At 40.8% G+C, this 24,785-nt stretch overlaps 2 protein-coding genes across 2 annotated transcripts in view; one reads left to right on the forward strand and one right to left on the reverse strand.

Annotated features, from left to right (window-relative positions):
- tom1.L (target of myb1 membrane trafficking protein L homeolog) overlaps positions 1-24,785 on the reverse strand; it is a 71,627-nt gene that overhangs the window by 34,907 nt on the left and 11,935 nt on the right. The window contains exons 2-10 of the mRNA XM_018258860.2: positions 17,396-17,480; positions 16,716-16,794; positions 13,325-13,474; positions 12,850-12,984; positions 8,363-8,512; positions 8,002-8,118; positions 7,350-7,483; positions 6,746-6,794; positions 5,450-5,546 (exon numbers count right to left, since the gene is read on the reverse strand). Of these exons, the coding sequence (XP_018114349.1) occupies positions 5,450-5,546; positions 6,746-6,794; positions 7,350-7,483; positions 8,002-8,118; positions 8,363-8,512; positions 12,850-12,984; positions 13,325-13,474; positions 16,716-16,794; positions 17,396-17,480 (996 nt within the window). The remainder of the gene's footprint in view (positions 1-5,449; positions 5,547-6,745; positions 6,795-7,349; positions 7,484-8,001; positions 8,119-8,362; positions 8,513-12,849; positions 12,985-13,324; positions 13,475-16,715; positions 16,795-17,395; positions 17,481-24,785) is intronic.
- nfil3.L (nuclear factor, interleukin 3 regulated L homeolog) lies at positions 3,489-4,174 on the forward strand (the record flags this gene model as incomplete). Its single annotated transcript, NM_001094210.1, is given in 1 exon segment — positions 3,489-4,174. A coding segment is annotated over 1 exon segment (381 nt), but the record flags the coding sequence as incomplete, so codon positions are not given.

Raw genomic sequence — 24,785 nt, forward strand, 5'->3', positions numbered from 1 at the left:
TGCAACTGCCCCCCGCCCCAGTGTGTATCATGGGTGACTTTAACAATTGTTGTAACCCTCTGTTGGACAGATTATCCGCTCCTACAGTAACTACTTCTAAACTTGCTGATTGGGCCCGAGCATACAATTTGGTCGATGTATGGCGCTGGAAGTACCCCGAGCGCAGACAATTCTCCTGTTATTCTACTACCTATCAGTCTTTATCTCGAATAGATCTTGCACTGCTTTCTTCGGACCTCCTCCCTAAAGTTCGAGAGGTTGGATATCTGCCACGGGGAATCTCAGATCATGCCCCTTTGCTTCTATCGTTAGACCTTCTCTCAGACCCCTCACATAGAACCTGGAGGCTAAGTCCATACTGGTTGAAGGTCCCTAGTGTGGTCGGGGAATCCGCTGCCTCTGTCACACAATATTGGAGTGTGAATTATGGTTCTGCGGATCCCTCCACTACCTGGGAGGCTTTTAAGGCAGTCTCCCGAGGTACCCTAATGGCTGCAGTGGCCAGAGCTAGGAACACTTCTAAAGAAACCCTACACCACCTTGAAATGGCTACTTCCCAATCTGAAACGGAATATATTGGCAATCCCACGCCTCAGACGCATGGTGAATTCACTGCTGCTCTTCGGCGCCTCAGCTTGCATAGGTTAGAGCTGACTAAAAAGCAACTTTTACACGCCACCAGCACTACGTTTGCATATGGTGATAAAAACGGTAAGCCTTTAGCTTTCCTAGCCAATCCTCCCAATGGTACTTCTGCTGTCCCCAGGATACTCTCCTCAACGGGAGTTATGCTGACCTCCCCGTCGGAGATAGCCCTGGAATTCAGTAAATTTTACTCCTCTCTGTACACTTCTACTGCGCACTACTCTAATGCTGACCTTCATGAGTATCTCAACGGGATTCCCATCCCGAATATCTCCCCTCAGCAGGCAAAGTACATGGACTCCTCGATTTCCCCTCTTGAGATTGCCGAAGCCATACTTTCCTTCCCCTCCGGCAAATCCCCGGGCCCGGATGGCTTTGTTATAGAATGGTACCGAATTCATTTACGCGAGATAGTCCCCAGATTGCATGAAACCCTGATGTATGCCTTTGAAAATTTCTCTCTCCCTAAAACGTTCTCAGATGCGACGATTGTGGTCATCCCCAAACCAGGGAAGGACCTCACACTGTGCTCCTCCTATAGGCCAATCTCATTACTTAATATGGAAATTAAAATTCTCGCAAAAATTTTAGCTAAGCGTCTTGTCAAAGTTGTGTCTGCAGTGGTGGAACCTGATCAGTCTGGCTTTATGCCTTCCAAATCAACCAGCTTTAATCTTAGAAGACTGTTCCTTAATTTACAACTGAAACACGAAAATATGGGTTCCAGGCTGGTGGTTTCACTGGACACGGCTAAGGCATTTGACTCGGTGGAGTGGCCTTACTTATGGGAGGTAGTAACTAGAATGGGTTTTGGCCCTTCCTTCACTAAGTGGCTTCGGCTGCTGTACAGTGAACCAAAGGCATCCATCCGGGTTAATGGCATTACTTCCGTACCATTTCGCCTGTCAAGAGGTACTCGTCAAGGGTGCCCTCTCTCTCCGCTCATATTTGCATTGGCAATTGAACCTATGGCCATAGCAATTCGGCAATCTCGGGGGGTACGGGGATTCCTTTACAAGACAATTGAGGAGAAGATCTCATTATATGCGGATGACACGCTCCTATACTTAGCAGACCCACATGAATCACTCGCCTCTGTACTTGGGATTGTCAAACAATTTGGTGCATTCTCCGGCCTTCAGATTAATTGGGATAAGTCCATACTATTTCCCCTTGACGGCCAACTTCCAACTGGGGTGGCCGCGAACTGTAACCTAAAGGTGGCGGATAATTTTAAGTATCTGGGGATAACGGTACACAAAGATCCGACATTGTTTTTGCAGCATAATTTATACTCCTTACTCCGTAAATTCAAAAACACACTTGCACACTGGACCAAACTCCCTCTCACGCTAATAGGCAGGATTAATATATGCAAAATGATTTTTCTTCCCAAATTTCTTTATGTACTGAGTAATACCCCCTGCCACATACCTAAGAAAGCCTTGCTTGATTTAGACCGCGCACAATCTGAGTTTATTTGGGGGAATAAAACACCCACCCTGTCCAGAGCCACTCTCAATGCTCCTCACGATCAGCTGGGACTGACCTCTCCCAATTATGAGCTCTATTATCTTGCCTCCCAGGCCTCACATGCGGCCGGTTGGAAAGTGTTCGATGCTGACAACCCGGCATCCATAATAGAGGCACTCTATCTTACCTCTGTGGAAAGCTTACATAATGCTTTATATAGAACTCGAAAGGATCTTGGCCCTTTGTTACCTGTAATGGATGCCACTAAGAGAGCCTGGGATGCAATTGTGCAACTCACTAAAGCAGATACCAGTCTTTCCCCAGATTCACCTTTATGGGGTAATAGCAATTATCCACACTTAGCCACGTTCTCAGAGGTGGGAACGTGGGCTAAATTTGGTCTAAAGCGGCTATCACAAGTATATGCGGATGGAACTCTTCGCACACTGCCTGACTTTCGCCAGACCCTCTCTCTGCCTGATCTGTCCGAATTCCATTATAACCAGATTAGTCACCTCTGCTCCGCGCAATTCCCAACCCCTCCTCCGCACCTGCAGTACACAGGGGTGGAAACTTTGATTTCTCAACCCGCCAAGATCAAGCTCCTATCCAATACATATAGGCACTTAATTTCCAATAGGTATGATCCTCGACCCAGGGTGAAGTATAAGTGGGAGAGTAGTGGGGTTCATGTCGACCCTGATGATTGGGAAGAAATCATAGATAACTTATATATCCCATTAGTAAGTGTAAGAGACAAGCTCATACAGTTTAAGATAGTACATCAAACGTACCTTACCCCTCAGAAACTGTTTACTATGGGAAAAGTGGCCTCACCCAGCTGTCTGAGATGTGGTGCCCCTGTAGCTACCTTCATACATTTAATGTGGGATTGCCCAGTGATACTCAGATTTTGGAGGGCAGTTTTGAACTTCCTGGCTACCGAACTGGAACTTCCCCAGATACTTAACCCTGCTACTTGTCTTCTGGGTCTCCTTGACTCCGTGATACCTAGAGTTAACACCAGATGCCTGATGCGGTTGCTCCTCTTTTACGCGAAGAAGGTCGTTGCCCTGCACTGGATGGGCCCATCGCCACCGTCTCTGAGTAGATGGATTGGACTGGTTAATTCGCAGCTGGAACTGTACAAGCTCACGTACCTAGCACGTGGATGCCCAAAGAAGTTTGAGAGTATTTGGAACCCTTGGCTCGAGTCGCCAGCCACCTCGACCAACTGTTAATGGACACTTCTTCAGCCGTACCCCCTTCTCCCCACTTTCCCTTTCTTTTCTTTCCTTTCTCACTTGCTTTTCTTCCTTCTAATTTTCTGTTGTTAAAACTCAATAAAAATTAACCTTTAAAAAAAAAAAAAAGTAGAATCACTGGAAAGCGAGCTTAATAGCACTCAAAAACTGACCCTGCCAATTGATATGTCCTCAAAGCAGCACTTACAGCTGGAAAAACACAACAGCGAGAGCATGGTACATTCTTCTTTGTCCCCTTTATCAGTTCAAGTTACTAATATTCAGGACTGGCCACTAAAACCAGGTCAGTGGCATCACAGGGAACTTGAAAAAATTCCAAGTGTTTGTAAAACATCTGGGATTGTGGCTATAAAAGACAATGTCTACAAAGCCTCTGAGTCAGAGAGCTTATATTTAAAGCAAGGTATTGCAACTCTATCTGCTGAGGTTGCATCCCTTAAAAGACTTATAGTAACCCAGGAAATATGTGCATCAAATTCCAGTTAAAAGTACTACTGATTTTTCATGAAATGCATATTGTAAAGATTGTAGTTTGCAGTAAATTAGTATGTTTTGTATAATGCTCAATTTTCACTGGTATTGTGACGTCATTTCACTGTACTGTTCAAGTAATGATGTCTACTTAATATTGTCCTTTTTGTGCACAACTGTGTTATGATCACTATGCCTTGTGTACAGATAGGTAGCCAATGCAAGGTTGTAAATATCTTTAAACATTATTTTTGCCAGTCTGTTATAAATTGTGCAAGTTACCAGTTAAATAAAGTATTGGTGAAAAAAAAAAAAAAAAAAAAAAAAATAGACACGAATATTAATAGCTGCCAGCATTTGACAAGACATTCAATCTCCCTCTCTCTGAGCCTCAGCGGAGCATGCCATTGCCATAGTACTACAAAATCTTTAGCACTCATTTAGCTCCAGGGTTCCCTTTTGCACCTTGTGTCAATAGGCGCAGCGCACTGACGAACACATCAGAAATATAAGGATCACTTATATGTGGGGCAATTGTGCCCAATTTGACACAAAGCGCATGAGCAGTTACATCTATTTTGGCAAAGTTGTGTTGAAAACGTGTATTTTCCATCAAATGCAACTACCAGCAACCAAGACTTAAAATAAACTAAAAGACAGATACAGTGCTGTATATGCTGTGCCTGTAAAGGCTGTAAGAGAAGTATCACTGTTTCATAGTTTGCTTCCTCTTTTTGATGTCTTTTTGCCACCTAGTGTCTGATGTTAGTAAATCCTGCTTATTTTTAGAACAGACAAGAGATCTATTATCAATAACACTAATTTTGGATTGTGTTACATGAAGGATACAGGTCAAAGCACTATATTAGAATGTCCCTATAATTAAAAAAGGGTAGGTCATCTTTAAAGAGAAGATCATTTTTTTGCCTTCACATTTATCTTTGTTCGGCTTCATTTCTTTATGTTCTTTTCTACCATCTTCTCACAATGTCTCTTTTGCTATCCCTCTCCTTCCTTTTTTTTAATTTCTCTCTCAAATCCATATCATAACTTTTTTTAAGTATTTCCACTTTTCCTCACACTGGCCTGTCAGTTTGATCTTTCTAGCTCCACTTTTCATTTGGCTTATTTTGATGCTCAAGATTTGTTTGTACCCAGTCCTCCCGCCAATTTATATTCTGCTTTCACCTTTGACCCTAACCTATTCCTGTGCCCTTCTATTTTTCACTCTGCTCTCTCCTAGTATGCAACTTAGTCTCCTTTTCCACTTGCTGTATGCTCTCCATTTCTCCTCTTTTCTTCCTATTTTCCAGTGTATATTCATTCCCTCATTATTCAATTGACCTCTTATACATACCTGTGAAGCTCATCCCTTCTTGATTCTGCTCTAATACCAATAAGTCCCTAATCATAGTGAGGGAGGCAGCAATTAGATATACAATTAGATGCTTCCCTGGGACACAGTGCCCATAAGCAGCAACATGCAATGATGATGGCTGCAATCTTGACAACACTGATCCAAGATTTTCTAAACTCTGTAATATGCTGCAAAAAATGTTTAAATAAGCAGATGAAAGGCAAAAAAGATGACTTACTGATTCCTGCTAGCTGTGCAGAAAGAGTTGGGGCAGAATTAGAGGGCGTCTCCTGAAGGTCAATAAGAGATGGGGGGAGATCCCGGTTTCCTGCAACCTACCAAGAAGCATACGCAGAGTTAGTACAACCAGTCCCAGTGGGTTCCAGGCCTAAAATTATGGTGCCAGGAGAAAAAACAGAATATTCTGTAAACACAGGGCACAAAACATGACAATGGTTCAGGGAGGATTACAGCCATCAAAATACCCATCCACAGCCACTTCATTTAAATTGAATATATGCTGCCCTGTAGCACACAGCATTGTCATCAAGTCTATAATGCGTGACTTCCATTTTCCAGGGAGATGCTCACGCAATAATAACACCATGTGCCAGAGGGAAGTACCGGAATGTTTCTCGTTGACCAGAATGGGTAAAAGCTGCTGGCAGAAAAAAAAACATCTTGACTGCAACAGTTCTTAAAATACCTAATTTCTGTGCTATTATGATAATTTATCTAACTGGTGATGACACCCAGAAATACAATTACTTTTCCCACAATTATCATCTAAATAAAGGACTGTACATATATGTATGATCTAAATAAAGGACTGTACATATATGATGGTTTTTAATTAATTTCAAAAGCTTGGTATTTAAATGGTCACTGACAGGCCCAGACTGTTCTAAATGGCACAGCAGATTGCCGTGTGTTTGTTTTAATCTCTTCTATTAAAAATTCTCACTCTTTTCATCAGTGGTGGAATTCAGTTCACCATCTGCATGTTGCATAATGTAAAATTAGAGTGATTATTAAAACAAATAGACTCAGTGTGCAGGATGATTGGTAAATGAGGAAAAAAAACATATTTCATTACAAATGTGTATTATGGAAAGAAGAGGTTTCATCATGCAGAGAAAATTGCTGGCTCTGCATTTAATCTCTGTGGCACACAGTCTGTGCATCTGACATTGTAATGACCAGTTGCAGATTCTGAAAACAACATATGCGATAATTTATAAGTTGATGATGTATAAAATAAAGGAGCTCCCTTTTCTGCTAAAACAGAGTCATATATAATTTTACAAATAAGAAGGCAGTAGGGAATAACTAGTCAGAAAAGTAAGGACAAAGTATATTTGGAAAAGTAGGGAGAAAATTTAATAGCAGAAAAAGTCCATTGCTACACACAAACGTAGCATAGTTAGATCCTACTTATAAATCATAGGGAAGTAGGTCTGATAACTTGGCACTAGAAATGCTTGTGTTTTACAGATCATGTAGTGAATCAATTCCTATAACTTGTTAAAATTACCTGCGCCTCTGCTACTGGGCCTTGCTGAACAGAGATCATCCTCTCAAACCTGTAAGTAAAAACTGCATTAGACAGGCAATATTTCGAAAGCCTGTGCTGCTGTTTCATATCAACATAAATTGTTTCTATAGCATTAGAAATGCTTTAGCTATTTATAAATTGATCTGAGGACTAATAATTTTAGGATAATCCAGAAATGAATGAGAGAAATAGAACTGGCTTATTTACAAACAAGCAGAAAGGGCTTCATTCCCAAATTAAATCATAACTGAACATTGGGAAACTGCATTGGTGCCAATACTGGTGGTGGGCTGTTACAATGAACAAATATCTATCTATGTACATCGCAGTGACAGGTTTAAGGACTGTGGGACACATTTCTGGTGTTTGGCCGATTGTGTTTTTGTGGCACAGCATTCTAGTGCCCCTTGTCATCTCCCATCATGTTGAATGGCAAACCTTAAAGTGCTAGCAATGTCACATTTCAGATGACTGCAGTCTAAATAGGCAAGGAAATCTGGGACCCTCAAGACATTAATAAACACATTACAAAATAATATTCACAGTTAAGATCCCTTACAGTATGTCTCTATAGAGTCAATACCTTTCATGACGAATGAAGACATTATTGAGGTTATCATTCACAATAAGAAGCTCTTCAGTCAGCTGTTCGTGGGTTACACGGGGGATTAGCTCCAAAACTCGCTGCTGCATTGCTCGGCAGGTCCGATTCAATTCCTGTAAAAAAATTTAAAAAAAAAATTAGAAAAAAAAACAACTGTAGCCAATAATTCATGGAACACAAAAAAATGTCCTTGATGTTATGTTTTTAACCTAAATGTGATACAAGTCGTGTAAAGATGCCCCAAATCACTACATTTTAAACCACAAAGAGTGATTTGGAGCATCTTGACATGCGATTTCCAGCATGGTGGGTGGGTGGTACCCCTTTCATTTGAATGGTAATCACTTGAACCGCATGAGTCAAATGGTTATCATCAAAAAAGTGCATCATACAGGTGCAGTGAATTGAGGGACAACTGTCTGTCTACCCACCAATCTGGAAATTGCCAAAAGCTCTAAATCATTCGATGTGCCATTACACGCATATATATATCATTATCTTTCAAGGTGTACAAAAAGCTTTCATTTCTGGCCATTCACATTTACACTAGACTGTGATAATTCTCAGTCTATTGATCACAAAAGTTCTATTGATACCATTCTGCTGAGAAGTAATCAGATCCACCACCCACCTGAAGCAGCTCCACGTCCGACTGTTTGGCTTTCTGAGGGACCAGCTCTGTCAACATTTCCGACATCACCCTCACATTACCATTCACCACTTCCAGCTCGTTGCGCAGCTTCACCAACTATTGCAAAAAGAAATGCCATTTAGCGGCCCACATCATCATGTCTATATTTAGACAATTGAGACCAAACAGTGATATGAGCAAACAGTGATATGATAGTAATGTCTATTCTTAGTAACTGATATTTTTGGTAATCGGTTCTCAAGCTTTACTCTTTACAATAGATAATATTGAACTAATTAGAACTGTGTGCCAGGAAGTGATAAGGCAATTTTCTAGGAAAGAAAATAAAATATTTGTTTACCTGATCAGGTGTGGGGGTAATAGCGGAGTTGCCAGGCGCTATATCTGGAACAGCGTAAGGAGGGGGTGCAGAACAGACTGACCCACCTCTCTGAGGAAGCTCTGAGGAAGGACAGTCCTGTCGAGAAGGTGCTTCTGGTGCAGAGAAACTCTGAAGAGAAAAAAAAATAGAATATACTGAGTACTGAATATACCACTGAGAACACCAAAAAGCCTTTTGTAATATTACAAAATTATGCACAGTAGGATTTTGTGCATAATAAAAAAATTTAAAAAGGGAAGTTACACCCGCATTGACATGAACTCATTCAGTAGGGTTTTTGAAGAAAAGGTACATAAAGACGATGAAATGTATTTATTATTACACAGACATACCAGATTCCACAGATTCAAATTAAACCATAAAAGCCTGTCTGTGTGTCTGCCAGTTTCCCAGCCTGCCTAGAATCTCACTGTAATGCAACCCTACCCTTATCTTTTCCATTGTAAAGTGATGAATTCTGGGACTTAAAGCCTGAAATACTTCATGCTCTTGCTCCTGAGTATGATAACTGGGGATCTCAAACCATAAAGATCTGTTCAGTGACAAAAAGTGCCTGTGCATTGTTCATTTTCAAAAGATCATCATGAATTGTGCAATGGAGACAACACACTAGACAGCACACCAAAAGTGGGGGAACTGAACAAAAATTGCATCAAATAGTGGTATTTAACGGTAGAACTGCAGGATTTGGTGACGTAATGCCACATAATGACATAACTAAAACCTTGTGATACCATAGCAACCATCTGAAAATATGTTAAGTTTATACCCCCAAATGCCAGCAAACCAGGCTTAATCATTGAATCCCATAGTGCACTGCATTTTCAAGTGGATTCAACCAAATCCAAGAGTCTGGCTGAACCAAATTGCAAAGAATTTGACACACATGAAATTTCCACCCAACATGGCGGCCAGGATTCGCCCAAATCCAGAGTATGATTCCGGATTCATCCCAATCCCGAATCATAAGGTTCAGCGCACCCATAATGGGAATACACCTTTGTCGTTAGCCCAAATGAACGTTTAAAAGTTTGTTTTTTTTGTAATTGTATTACCTAATTACAATGTAAGCACTCTAAGGATAACAGGATTTTTTATACTTACCGTTAAATCTGTTTCTCTGTGATCAATAGGGGGACACAGGGACGATGGGGTTAAGCTCCACCCTCCAGGAGGCAGGACACTTACTAATAAAATTGTGGGCGTGCCTAACCGGCTTAACCCCCACACTCCAGCTTATCCAATCAGTTTGTCACAAAAGATGCTGTAACAAGATATCGTAATAAACAAAATAATAACCCTCGTAGAAGGTAAATCAGGGAATTATCCCGTAATGACCAAATGGTCAAAAAGAAATCTTTAGGGCGGGACGCCCTGTGTCCCCCTATTGATCACAGAGAAACAGATTTAACGGTAAGTATAAAACATCCTCTTTTCTCTGTCATCATAGGGGGACACAGGGACGATGGGGACTTAACAAAGCAGCCCCCAAAAACAGCAGGGCGGGAAAAAAAAAAAGAATTAACCATTATTTCAGCACGGAATGAAGCACCTTGCGCCCAAAGGAAGCTTCAGCTGAAGAAAAAATATCAACTTTATAGAATTTTGTAAAAGTATGCACAGAGGACCAGGTAGCCGCCATGCAGATCTGGTCCAATGAGGCCGAATTGCGCCAAGCCCAGGAAGCTCCGATTGATCTTGTGGAATGAGCTCGAATTCCCTCCGGTGGAGTCTTGCCTTTGGACATGTATGCTTGCGAGTGAGAGCTCCTCCTTTCCATGATGTTAGAATGTTCGCTTGCAACGGTCGTAAGTGAATCTGTGCAAATGGAACGGCTTCTATGGTAGCAACCATGAGTCCCAGCACTCTCATTCCTAGATGAACAGTTGGACTCCGATCTCGGAGGAGTAGACGGACTTGATTCCTGACCTTCATTTGCTTGTCCAACGGAAGATGCACCATTTGTGTGATGGTATTGAACTCGAGACCCAGGAATGTCATGTGATGACTGGGTCGCAGATTGGACTTCGACCAATTTATGGTCCAGCCGAAACTCTGCAGAAGACTGATTGCTTTGCTCCGATCTTCCTCTGCCTTCGTCTCTGATCTGGCTTTCAGAAGCAGATCGTCCAGATAAGGGGTGACTGAAATTCCTTGCAGACGTAATGCTGCAGCCGATACTGCCATTAGTTTTGTGAACACTCTGGGGGCTGAAGAGAGTCCAAACGGTAGAGCCACAAACTGGTAGTGTCGATTCCTGAACGCGAATCGAAGGAAGGAGTGATGTGGCGGCCAAATTGGCACATGGAGGTACGCATCTTTGATATCGATAGACATCAGCAGTTGATTTTTCTCCATCCCTCTTATCACCGATCTCAGGGTCTCCATTTTGAATCGTACCGATCTGACGAAATTGTTCAGTTGTTTGAGATCTAGTACCGGCCTGAACGAGCCGTTTTTCTTTGGCACCATAAAAATGTTGGAATAGAACCCGGAAAATCTCTCTGAATGTGGCACTGGAACAATCACTCCGGTTTGTTCTAAGTTTGTGATGCAATTTAGAAAGGCAGTAGCTTTTTCTGGGTCTGCAGGTATCCTGGACATGATGAATCTTTTGTAAGGAAAAAAAAAAAACTGATTGGATAAGCTGGAGTGTGGGGGTTAAGCCGGTTAGGCACGCCCACAATTTTATTAGTAAGTGTCCTGCCTCCTGGAGGGTGGAGCTTAACCCCGTCGTCCCTGTGTCCCCCTATGATGACAGAGAAACAATATTATGTACATGTGTTCATCTTCAGATGGATATTGATCAGTCAGGGGCTATAAAGGGTGGCTATTAAAAGAGAGCTAAGTAGAGTATTAAATCTTCAATGGCAGACTTCAGGGCTTTATGGCATGCAGGTTAAAGAATTCAGAACAAAGAAATTGTAGTTAGAGGCTTCCTAAATTTAAACCAAGGGGATCAATAATGAATTTCTAATAAAAAGGACAAGTGTTTAATGCTCATGTATAGAAGGCAACACAAGAAAACTTTTATTCTGCTTCACATATGCAGCTTCTACCTTTATTTCCATTTAATTCTTGAATTAGTGGCATCAGGGGGGCTGTAAAAGGTGCATAAATACAAGGGTTCATAAAAACAGTATTTCCCACAGCCTAGCAGCCACATTTTCCATTACAACCTAGGCCAGCACAAGCTATAATTACATCCCTGGGTGCTTGTAAAAGACTACAGCAAACAACTACAGCAAAGGTGCATTACTGAGATAAATAGAGGTTTAACCTAGGCCAGACGGGTTTGAACTTCTGCCTGCTGCTAAATTAATTTGCAAGCTACTATTTATCAGTACTAAAGATAAAGAATACTTTTTTTTTTTTTTTATATATTCTTTATTTTCCATTTTCCAAACTCAAAACATACACATTACAATCGGTTAGACAAAATAAGAGTAGAGATGCACAAAGCATGAAGAACACATCATATATTTCAATAATATACACTCACAAACGATAGGGAATATATCTGCTGTGCAAACATCCGACAGACACCCCTTTGCATTTAAAACAAAATTTTAGACGTGTCCTCCTTATCCGTGCTTATGCACTTACATATGAAACAAAACAAAAACAAAAAAAACGACAAAACATTAAGGACAAGGGGGGGGGACACAGTTCCTAACTATTACTTCTACCCTCCGTCTAAAGTATGGAGGGAAAATACGGAACCCAACTTTATACCACAATATCGGTTGATAAACAGGACACAATTTGTCAGCACACAGGACACTCTGCAATGATCCATCATACCCTTAAAACAACCAACATGTTAACATACTCAGAAGACTCCTTGAAGAGGGTCCAAGCAGACCATGTACGTACATAGTTATTTTGTGTTTTATTCGAATAAGAAAGCAACTCTTCATTGCGCATAATGGAATTGAGTTCTTTCATCCAGTCACCCACTGGGGGCGTGCGACTCTGTTTCCAGAATCTGGGTATTACTGCCCTGGCTGCCGTTAATGCAAAAGCTAGGAACGCTTTCTTTGTAATAGTGAAATGGGGAGGTGGTATTGACAGTAGTGCTAATGCAGGATCTAAGGGGAGATCAATAGCGATGACTTTTGCTATACAGTTAAATATTGCTACCCAATAACTTTGAAGCATGGGACACTCCCACCATATGTGAATCATATCTCCCTTCTGTGTATTACATCTCCAGCATGTGTTGGAGGTGGAGGGGAACATCTTATGCAAGACCGCCGGGCATCGATATCAACGAGAAAGAATTTTATAATTTGTTTCTTGGGCTTTGTAGGCAGTAACCATTGCATGAGTCAGTTTAAAACTAATGTAAGAATACTTTTTTTTTTAATACTGTTCTAGGACCTCTCCAGTTTTGGAAACCAGTTAAAATTCCCCCATCCCACTTATTCAAACAAGTTCCTTACTGCTTGTGGTGTATGTATAGGAGACAGAGTGTCCAAATTAGTCATTGGAAATTCCAGCCCTTTCCTCCTTAAATCTTCATATATGCTGACCACCCCAGTTAGGTCTGGAGAGCTACGGAAGGCATCTGCCCAGGCCTACAACAAAGAGATTTAGAAGGTTAAGATGATGATTCAGGTAAAAAACAAGACCTAAAATTGCAGATTGTCCTTTATGGAAATACACATGGATTACAAATGGTCCTCACACAGATGGATTTCAATTTATGACTCTAAGACAGAGAGATGAAAAAGCAGCTTCCTTTGGTCAAGCTGAACTATGGAGCAGTGCAATCCTTCCATAGTAGTCTTAGCACAGTATGAGTGACAGAACTGGAATTGTTGAGCCTTCTCATTGGCAATATCCCAAAATCAAATCAAATACCAAAACAGTCATTTGGGATCCAGTGTAAAGAATGTTCACCATCATCACCCTTACCTGTATTAGAGTAAGAACTTTATCATGGACAATAGCTGGAGGGTTGTTTTTAGGAAGAATTGTCTTCACTAGAACTCCTTCCACAAACTCTTGGCTAGCGACTAGAACATGAAATCGATGACCACAGTTCTTCACACAAGTCTCCATGAGCTGGGAAGTGATTGAAATGGTAAAGTGAGTAAGAGCTGAACAAACATTTGAACCCTTTTTCTATTGAGCCAGCAACATTCATGCAGTAATCCCCAGAAAACTACAAGTAGTTGTTTTAAGCATAATATGGTTACACTCATTATTCAATCCTCAACACACTGCAGGTAAACACACTACCCAGCAATATCATCACACAGAAGATAGCTATGCAGTAAGCTTTATATACCAGCAGATGCACACAAAGTATACCTCAAAATTCTTACGATTTAAGGGTATTGGCAATTGGGGAGATTTGCAATCTGGAGTAATCCTGCAAAGTGCCAAAGAAGGTGCTTGGGAATAGCTTCACTTCCAGCACACAAATGAATGCAGTATCAAAAAACAGCATTTGTGTAAGAATCATTTAGCAGTGCATATTGATACAATCTGCTGTGGGAACCCAGGAATCAGTGGCGAAACAAACTATACAGCAGACCCCACAGTCGCAGGGAGCCCAGACCACGGGGTCTGCTAAATCGTAGTCCTCCAGCCCCTCTCATACCTTTAAAATAGTGGCATGCTGATGCCCGGGAGGAGAGACTGTTGGCTCTGGGCTCCTTCAGTAGATTATTTTGGGAAGGCCCATCAAAACCAAGTTACGCCACTGCCAGGAATGACTGCCAGGATGGCAGTAATTCCAGGGTTCCCCAGACTCACTTAAATGGGCACACTTACATGCCATTCATCAAAAAATGCTGGACAGGAGCACTGCAGCTCAAAGCAACTATGTAGAAGTGCAAGAAGACGGTTTGGCCACAACTACCTTTAATGAATATGTCAAATTTATGTAAATTTTAGCGTGCCCATATGCTAAATGAGGCTTTATATGTTTTCATTTTACTCAAAAAGCTGATAAGAATTTCTCAGAATAATAATGCTTAGTAAGCAAAGCAAACATTTAATACATTTAATCTTGTTTATAATCATTTTTCCACTGGCTCATCATGAATTGTACTTCCCTATACATCACCTGAAGCAGTAGCGCTCACAAATATAGATGAATAATAATCTGTTGTGTGTCGGTTCTCTATGCCAATTAGAGACAACTTCCCCTGTAAAACTCCAATTAGCTACCTACTAGTATTTTGCATGAAAAATAAAATGTTTAGTCACTTCTTTCGTTACATTACTTTATGCCTAAATAATAATTACTAAAAGTTGAAAAAGAGGAGAGCACTCATACGCAGATTAACCGCTTGTGATTATTTATTATTCATGCTGCTTTACACTAAATAATAATGTCTGCCTCCTGTTTCAACAATTATTTCTGAGGACATAGAAAGCTGTTCCATAACAAATTAACCCCTGGGCTCATCTGAATTAGTAAAGGTGGCCATACACGGAGAGATCCGCTCGTTTGGCGATGACGCCAAATGAGCGAATCTCTCCCCGATATGCCCATCTTGAGGTGGACAATATGGGGCTGATCCGATCGTGGGCCCTAGGGCCCAACGATCGGATCTGAACGTTGGGTAAAGTGTGGTCGGATCTCGCGACTGCATCAACGAACAGATGCAGCCGCAATCCGACGGGATTTTTAGTCCTGTCCGATCAATTAATCAATTAAACTCTGGGAACATTATGGCTTTATGAAGGATAGGTCATGTCAGACAAATTTGATTGCTTTTTATGATGAGGTAAGTAAGATGCTGGACAGTGGGGGGGGGGGCAGTAGATGTGATCTGGATTATGATTTGGATTATACCAAAGCGTTTGATACTGTGCCCCACAAACGACTGCTTTCTAAACTAAGGTCTGTTGGGCTTAATGAAGTCGTTTGCACATGGATAGCAAACTGGCTACAGGATCGGGTACAGAGGGTGGTTGTTAATGGTACATTCTCTACTTGGAGTAAGGTTCTTAGTGGGGTCCCCCAGGACTCAGTATTGGGTCCACTTTTATTTAACTTGTTCATTAATGACTTAGGGGAGGGTGTTGTAAGTAATGTATCTGTGTTTGCAGATAATACAAAACTATCCAGCCCAATTAATTCCATCCAGGATGTGGCATCCTTGCAACACAATCTTGACAAACTGGCAATCTGGGCAGCTAAGTGGCAAATCAGATTCAATGTTGATAAATGTAAAGTCATGTACCTGGGATGTAAAAATATCTAAGCCACTTATACCCTTAATGGGACTGCACTAGGCAAATCCATTATGGAAAAGGACCTTGGAGTCCTTGTAGATGATAAACTTGGCTGTAGCAAGCAATGCCAGTCAGCAGCATCAAGGGCAAATAAGGTCTTGAGCTGTATTAAAAGGGGCATAGAGTCAAGGGAGGAGGGGGTCATTCTTCCACTGTATAGAGCACTTGTAAGGCCCCATCTAGAATATGCCGTACAGTTTTGGTCTCCATCACTCAAACAGGACATTATTGTATTAGAGAGGGTACAGAGAAGGGCAACTAAGCTGGTGAAAGATAGGGAAAATCTTAGCTATGAGGAAAGACTGGCCAAATTGGGGATGTTCACGCTGGGGGTGATATGATAACTATGTATAAATAATATAAGGGGATCATATAATAATCTCTCTATTATTATTTACCAGTAGGTCTTTCCAGCTGACACGAGGTCACCCATTCCGATTAGAAGAAAAGAGGTTCCGCCTAAATATTCGGAAGGGGTTTTTTACAGTGAGAGCTGTGAAGATGTGGAATTCTCTCCCTGAATCAGTTGTACAGGCTGATACATTAGATAGCTTTAAGAAGGGGTTGAATGGCTTTTTAGCAAGTGAGGGAATACAGGGATATGGAAGATAGCTCATAGTACAAGTTGATCCAGGGACTAGTCCGATTGCCATTTTGGGAGTCAGGAAGGAATTTTTTCCCCCTCTGAGGCAAATTGGAGAGGCTTCAGATGGGGTTTTTTGTCTTCCTCTGGATTAACTGGCAGTTAGGCAGATTAAAAAAAAAAAAAAAGGTTGAACTTGATGGACGTGTGTCTTTTTTCAACCTGACTTACTATGTTACTATGTATTATGGTGAGAATAAAATGATATGCCCTTCAATAGCCAGTACCAAAATGTATCTCTGTAAGTGGTACTGATGGCTAATAATGTACCACTCACAGGGAAGGTTAGGGACGAGTGTGCCATGATTGCAACTCCGGGCAGTGGCACATTCATCTCCAAAAGTCGTATAACATTTGAACAGCAGCTTAAATAACCCTAAAGAGTCAGAAAATGTGGTAGCTATGTCTCACCGTTAATGTCAGCATCACTTCCCGAAAGTTTTTATTACCCACAATCCTCTTCTTTAACGCTCGGACGGCATCTTTTGGGCTATAGAAGCAAAATGTCACAAGAAATTAGGCAACTAGGTCAATCAAGGCAGAAACAGGTATGTGAAAGGCTCAGAGCAGGAACTATATTGCAGTAGAAGAGAAAGAATAGATTACACCATAACCCCTTAAGAATATTGCGTGCTAATAACTACCGGTCCAGTGGTTGTGAAAATCCTGCATGAGATTTGTATGTTATAGTAATCCCCAAAATAAGGATACCATTAAAAGATAAATGTACTTTGCTGGGCTGCACCAATTAGATAGTGACTGCATTTGAATAATACACATAATCTGGTAACCCCGATATCCTTATATTTTCCCATAAGTAGTACATTAGCTCCTATACAGCCTCAAGCTCAAATGTACTGATTTACAACATGGATACATTACTTTTTATAATAAACAATTTGCAATGAATCACATGACACATGATATCACAAATTATGAATTATTTGGAAGGATACCATATACAGGGGTATAAAATACAATTACTGGCAGTGAATAAATGCTACAACAGATTTATCTTTGCACCCACTACAAGTCTGTACATTCACATACAACATATTTTAGCCCTCTGACAATCTGGCAAATGTTCTTACCCCTCTTCTGTCTCATTGATAATATCACAGACCTCCATGTTAAGACCCCAGTCTTCCGCACGAAGAGATCCATCGGTGGCTTTCTCTGTGAATGATAAAAAGTGGGCTCTGATTACGACAACGGGGCTTTATAAACAAAACCGAGTGAAACAAGCCACCATATTTAGATATCTTGGTTGGTTCAAGGTGGGTGTGAGCAGCTAATTGCATTCTGTCAGGGTTCACTTCTGGTTTAATTTATATATTAAAACATGTTAAACCAAATGTTGCTGCACTCCATTTGCACACCTGAATAAACACAGCTCCTCTTCACTTCCTCATCTGTGGATTCATTATAAAGTGGCTGACAGTCAACAGGTGATGAATGCCCAATCCCTTAACATAACCCATACCCCACAGTAGATGAATATCGATGGGTCAGCACACACACAGATAATCATGTGAAACTCCATTTAGTATCTGTGCGTGTATGGCCAACTTATTTCAGTGTAAGGGTCAGAATAACTGCCTCTTCTCTATCTTGGTGAGCCCATCACATCCTTTATTACCACCTTTACATTGACGACATACTAAATCCTAACTCCTGCCATGCTATTCAGGCAAGAGTTGTATCATGTGCCTCACCAGCACTTCATCTTAGTTGTTCCCTACCTGAAACTTAATATATCCAAGACTGAACTACTATATTCCCTCCAACCTCACTGTACGTCCAGTCCCCAAGGGAGAAGTATCAGTGTCAGATTAGTTTCCTCCTTCACCTTTTCAGGCCACACTTATTTTCTTACCAGGGCATAACATATCCTTCCAAGGCCCACAGGAAAAATATGTCCCTTCATGCGATCTGGCCCTAAGGTTTGGGCACACAGGCTGTTGGCTCTGGTTTTTGTCAACCTGTGTATTTTTGCAGGCTGAGAGAAGCAGATCTGCGCCTGCTCCATTGATTTGAATTCGATCAACCTATGTGTGGTCACACACAGGGTAAGGTCAACCCAAATACTGACTTCAGCTCCGCTGTGTGTGACCACACACAGGCTTACTGGATTCAAATCAATGGATCAGGGGAAATGAGCAGATCTACTTTTCACAGCCTGCAAAAATACACAGGCTGACAACAGCCTCTGTGACCACCGCCTAAGGACAAGCGATTAGATCATAATTAAAGTAATGTAAAGGGCCGGGGGGGGGGGCAAAACATTGTCCTTTCTGTATGTGGGCTGAATAAATCACTTATTACACTAAGCAATTATTGGCATGCTGCTGAATTATTTTTTAATTCATCTATATTGCCTCCTCTGCAGGAGAATGGTCTTCTGGATTGGCACCCTACTGTACCACTAATGTAAGTTATATGTTCAAGCGCTCCATCATTGAGCATAATGAAAGAAATACAGGCTGTAGGGATGAGGACCGCATCAATGAGCAATTGCCCAATGCGATTTTTAAACCTGCCCAATAGATATCTAGCTTATTCTCCTCCAGGAATGAGTTGGGCATGCCTATCAGTGGGCCCCATTCATGGACTTGTGTATGGCCACCTTAACCCTGTTCTCATGGAATTATTTTCTAGAGGAAACACTTCATTAGTCTTCCGCTGCTACAACAGACCTGACTTATACACTTGTGCTATCCCTTTCTTTTTTTGGTCTCCTCTTCCTCATAAAATGTAATCTCTTTGGGGCATTAAAGGAAAACTATACCCCCAAAATGAACACTTAAGCAACAGATCGTTCATATCATATTAAGTGGCATATTAAAGAATCTTACCAAACTGGAATATATATTTAAGTAAATATTGCCCTTTTACATCTCTTGCCTTGAGCCACCATTTCGTGATGGTCTGTGTGCTGCCTCAGAGATCACCTGACCAGAAATACTACAACTCTAACTGTAACAGGAAGAAGTGTGGAAGCAAAAGACACAACTCTGTCTGTTAATTGGCTCATGTGACCTAACATGTATGGTTTGTTGGTATGTTTGTGAGTACAGTGAATCCTACGATCCCAGGGGGCGGCCCTTATTTTTTAAAATGGCAATTTTCTATTTATGATTACACAATGGCACATACTACATACTACTAGAAAAGTATATTATTATGAAAATGGTTTATTTACATGAAGCAGGATTTTACATATGAGCTGTTTTATGCAATATCTTTTTATAGAGACCTACATTGTTTGGGGGGGGTATAGTTTTCCTTTAATTTCATCTCCCAAGAATACTAGTACTTATTTAATTCTCAGTTTAATATATGGTAAGGGCCCTGTTTGTGTTTATGCTTTGTAAAGCGCTGCATACACTTGTAGTACTATAAACAATATATACCACAAGGAATAAACTATGTATTAATAAGTTTTTTGTCCTTTTGCATATTTACTAGCCCTGTGATATAAGAGCAATTGCCCTTTTTACCCTTCCTTCAATGTAGCACTGAACAGAGGGTGGATACACAATATAAAAAACACACAGCACCCAGCCAAGAACATTCCTTTCCCTGATTGAGACCAGATCCAAGTTATATAATTAGATGCATCCACGACTCCTGGTCGCCTGCAACTAAATTCAGGTTATGCAAGCAACAGATAAAATAAAAAGAAGCAGTCACACCATTGTCTAATCTAAAGTTACCAAGCCCTACAAAAAGATGTGTAAAGGACTACCCCCCACCAATTCCAAACCACCTTTTTCCACCTATCATAGGTGCAGGGTGGACTGGTTTTCTGCTAAAGTTCAGGTTGCACATAGGAAAGTACCTGGAAATTGCATGCTTTCTGGGTGGGGAACTCTACAAGTGATGCCGTCATTCTAACTGCATGGGTACAAGTTTTGATACTATTGTTTTCCATTTGCAAAGCATTCTAGTAAAAGCAATATTGTATCTTTTATTTACTCATTTATAGAAAGGTACACCTGCTGTTCTAAATTTCCACTTTAATGTTAGGCACTTCTCTATCCCTGATTTCAGCTGGTCAGAATGGATATGAAAGGATCCGGTTATTGGGCAGCCTTGTCTGATGCAGACCCATTGGTAAAGGACTAGCAGAGATCGGTTGGGTAGGTATTCATTTTGGCTTCATACATGGGCGAATAAGCAGTTGACTTGGTCTGGAGTTGGCATCTAAAGTTGCTCATGTATGGCCAGCTTAACTGTGTTTAGGGTTGCCACCTGGCCGGTATTTTACCGGCCTGGCCAGTAAAACTGATGGCTGATCCCAATGTTATTAAAAGAGAAAAAAGTTAAATATATAGGCCGGTATTTTTTTCCAGAAAAGGTGGCAACCCTAACGGTGTTAACTTCACTATACAAGACCCCACCATAAACCACAGATGTCAATATATTGGTCTCCAGTACTTGCTAGGCAAGAAACACAAGCAAGTTGGGTTGAGTGGCAAAACTGGAGAAATGTTTTACGGAGTAGAAGAAACCAAAAGCATCTTATTAAAAGCCCTGCTGAGGGCAACTGATCAGACCTGATTACCGATTGGCTGCTATAGGATACAACTGGCTTATAGTTACTTTAGTTTTGAGAAGTCCTCGAATATTTGCAGTCTTGAAGATCCCTACCCTGACTCAACATTTTTTTTCTGGGGCAAGTGAAATGTATATATATATATATGTCTATGTTGTTATTCATGCAGCAAGCAGGGACATGCTTTTTCAGACTTCTAATGCATGAAATTGCAAATGAATGCAAAACTGCTCAGTTTTGCTAGAAATAATGTCAGAAAGCAACACATTACATTATAGGGTTGCCACCTTTTATAAAAAAAATTTACCGGCTGCTGGGGGCGGGGCCTCAAATGGGTGGGGTGTGACATCAAAAGGGGTGGGGCATGACATCAAAAGGGGCGGGCCACACGACGGAGACCCGCGGACGCCAGAAGAGGCAAAAAAAAAAAAGGTAAGTTGCAGGGGATTGGGGGCAGGCCGAGGGCTCCTTTTGATCGCATTACAAATTTACCGGCAGCTACATTGCCGGTAAATTTGTAATACCGGCCCCGGCAGGTATTTTACCAGCTAGGCTGGTAAAATACCAGCCGGGTGGCAACCCTAATTACATGTGAGAGACTGGCTTGTTCTGAAAGAAAAACATTCTTGCTGGTAGCTTGTGACTGTTCGGCTTTCATAGAAATGATTGTCATTTTGAACACACACACACACACACTGAGGAACAGCCCAAATGTAAGCAGTCAAAACAGAACATGAAATAAAAGGTGAAAGATCAGGACAACTCCTGCTTTATTTATTTCAGTGCAAGGCCAGTCACACCCTCAATTGTGTGAGCCGCCAGCTGAAATTCTTTTCATATTTCTATGTAGACAAGGGTAAAGGTGGCCAAACACTGGCCGATATGCAACCGACTGGATATTGTAAAAGTGATTTTTCTATTGTTCCGTTCATTCAGGCCAACAGCCCAAACAACTGGAAATGCAAAAAATAAAAATAGGCACCTAGCAGCGAGGTCCCTCTGTACTGGTTTCTGATTGGCTCCAACTGCAGCAACTCCCCACAAACTATTCCGACTTCAACAGAATTTGAGCAGCAGTCTGTCAGATAAGGCGAGGTAAAAATAAAATAAAAATAGCTGCAATTGTCCAATCAAGCATCACTCAAGGAAAACTGTAGTGGTTGGGTTTTCTCCAGGTGCAATCGAAGATTCACTGCAAGAAAAACGGCAGCCACCGAGAGGATCCAATAAAATGTTATTTATTGATTTAAGAGGTAAAGAATGAAGAAACATCACCACTGCTTGCCTGACTTGTTTAGGTGTTTCTGCTTAGAATTTGTAAAAATTTCTTGTAAGCCCTTATTTCCACTTTAAAATTGGTATTAATACAAGAGACAATATCACTGGCTGGGGAGGAGCTTGGCAGCTGTGGGATATGAGGACAATATTTTAAGCTGTCAGATAAGTGTTTGGATCACTGAGTTCAAAGTATTAAAGGGGTGGTTCACCTTTAAGTTGACTTTTAGTATGTTCTAGAATGGCTAATTCTAGGCAACTTTTCAACTGGCCTTCATTTTTTCTTTTTTATAATTTTTGAATTATTTGCCTTTCAAATTATTTGACTATACAATTATAAGCAACTTTTCAACTGGTCAGCTTTATTTATTTTTTATAGTTTTTTTTTTTTTATTATTTGCCTTCTTCTTCTGACTATTTCCAGCTTTCAAATGGGGGTCACTGACCCCATCTAAAAAACAAATGCTCTATAAGGCTACAAATGTATTGGTATTGCTACTTTTTATTACTCATCTACTACAGCACTCTCCTATTCATGTTCCAGTCTCTTATTCAAATCAATGCATGGTTCTAATTTGGACCCTAACAACCATATTGCTGAACTTGAAAATCGGAGAGCTGGGGAATAAAAACCTAAAAAACTCAAAACCAACCAATAATAAAAAATTAAAACCATATGCAAATGGTCCCAGAATATCACTCTACATCATAATAAAAGTTAATTTAAAGGTGAACAACAGTTCAATGACAGTGATCCGAATAGCCCGGAACAGATATGCACTTGATTGCTTTATTACACTATTCCATTCAATAAAATGTTACAAGCAGTGGAAAAGATAGTGTATCCATTGCTACACAGGTGAGTAGCACATTGAAAGGAACGAATAATAAATACAATTAGAATGTTACCTGTTTAAAACAGTGATCCCCAAACCGAAGACTAAAGTAAGGCAGTTCCACTGAAGGAAGCTGCCTGCTATCAGCAATGATTTTGAGCTGAAAAATGACAAATTTAGGCTGAAATCAACCATGGAGCAAGTAGGCAAGCGCGGGCCGGCCGGACCGAACCCGCAGGACCCACGGGTCCCGGCTGGCTACCACAAAACATCTTTGGGCGACCTCATACTGCTGGCTTCGGGCCCATCAACTTATAGACTCGTACCTGACCCGCACCTTTTGTGACATCACCACGGGGTGGGTACAGGTCGAGGAAAACTTGCCCCGAATAACTAGTGTGCGGCTCAATTCTTTTTCTACAATCAATTAAAATGCCACTAATGCACATATATGCAGTCAAAAGTCACAGGGCTAGTAACACAAACCAACATCTTTCACAGTATATGTTTGAAGTTTGAACTCACTTTATTACCTATGGTTGCTCTTAGAAACCTGAGAGACCTATTTAAGAAGTGTCTGTTGAAAGTTTACCACATTAGAGCACTGATATGATTAAGAATAGATATACAGATAAGGACAGATAAGGCCTGCTGCATAGAAGATCCTTTGCCAGTATTGCGTACTGAGGTTTTTCAGGGAAATAAAGTTATAAACCTTACTAAACAAGCTAGACTGTCTACTTAAAGGAGAACTATATCCTCCACATAATTTAAAGGAACAGTAACAGAATATTAAATTGTTTTTAAGTAATTAAAATATAATGCCCTGTTGTTCTGCACTGGTACAACTGGTGTGCTTGCTTTAAAAACACTACTATAGGTTATATAAAAAAGTGTAGCCATGGGGGCAGCCATTCAAAGCACAGGTTACACAGCAGATACCAGATGCACTCTGCAAAATCCTTCAGTAGCCTGCGCCTTTTTTTCTTTTTTAGCTTGAATGGGTGCCCCCATGGCTACCCAATAGCCTATTTGTATGAAGTATAGTAGTCTTTCTAAAGCAAACCCATAACTTTTACCAATGCATAGCAACAGTGCATTAGATTTTACTTTAAAACAATTTTATCTTTAGGTGTTACTGATCTTTTAACTATTTATGCCCATGTATGTACCCCTTGCACCCTACCAAACTGCATTAAAAAAATAAACCCTGTCCTTGTACCTGATCTCCAAACGCAAAGCTACACAGTGGGGTTGTCAAGCACCATGTTTGGCCCCGTCATTTTTGGCTTCCCAGAGCAGATCACCAGGCAGGAGAATGTGCAAAGTAATCAAATCTCAACCTGGCTTCCACCGCCCTGGTTGGCAATCTATGCCAAGGAGTTAGAAACTGGAGAGGTTTTATGAGGAGAGAGGGCAGGCGTCTATATTTTTTCAGAATTCGGTTCATGTAGCATAATCTTTCAGTTAGTATAACTATTTTTGCCCTAATGTAAATAATGTTTTTGTGCATGTATGAAATGCTTAATTGGGCAGCTAAAAATCTATTTGTATGCAGAGAATTACAATTTAATTCAAATGTCAACAGCCAAGTCCAATTGGAACAGAAACACAGTGTGTGAAAGCACTTCTATAGGAAACAAAGATCATAAATCCAATTTATTTCCGCTGTTACTAGCATAATGAATGAACCACCATAAATTAAAATATAAACAGCAATAATGCAGAACAATCTATTCCATCTATACGTATCTCAATTACCTTTAGGGTAAGGTCACACTGAGAATTTCAGGGAAACTTCGGGCGACTTTA

The sequence above is a fragment of the Xenopus laevis genome, chromosome 4L (genome assembly GCF_017654675.1).
Source record: "Xenopus laevis strain J_2021 chromosome 4L, Xenopus_laevis_v10.1, whole genome shotgun sequence".
Classification (NCBI taxonomy): Eukaryota; Metazoa; Chordata; class Amphibia; order Anura; family Pipidae; genus Xenopus; species Xenopus laevis.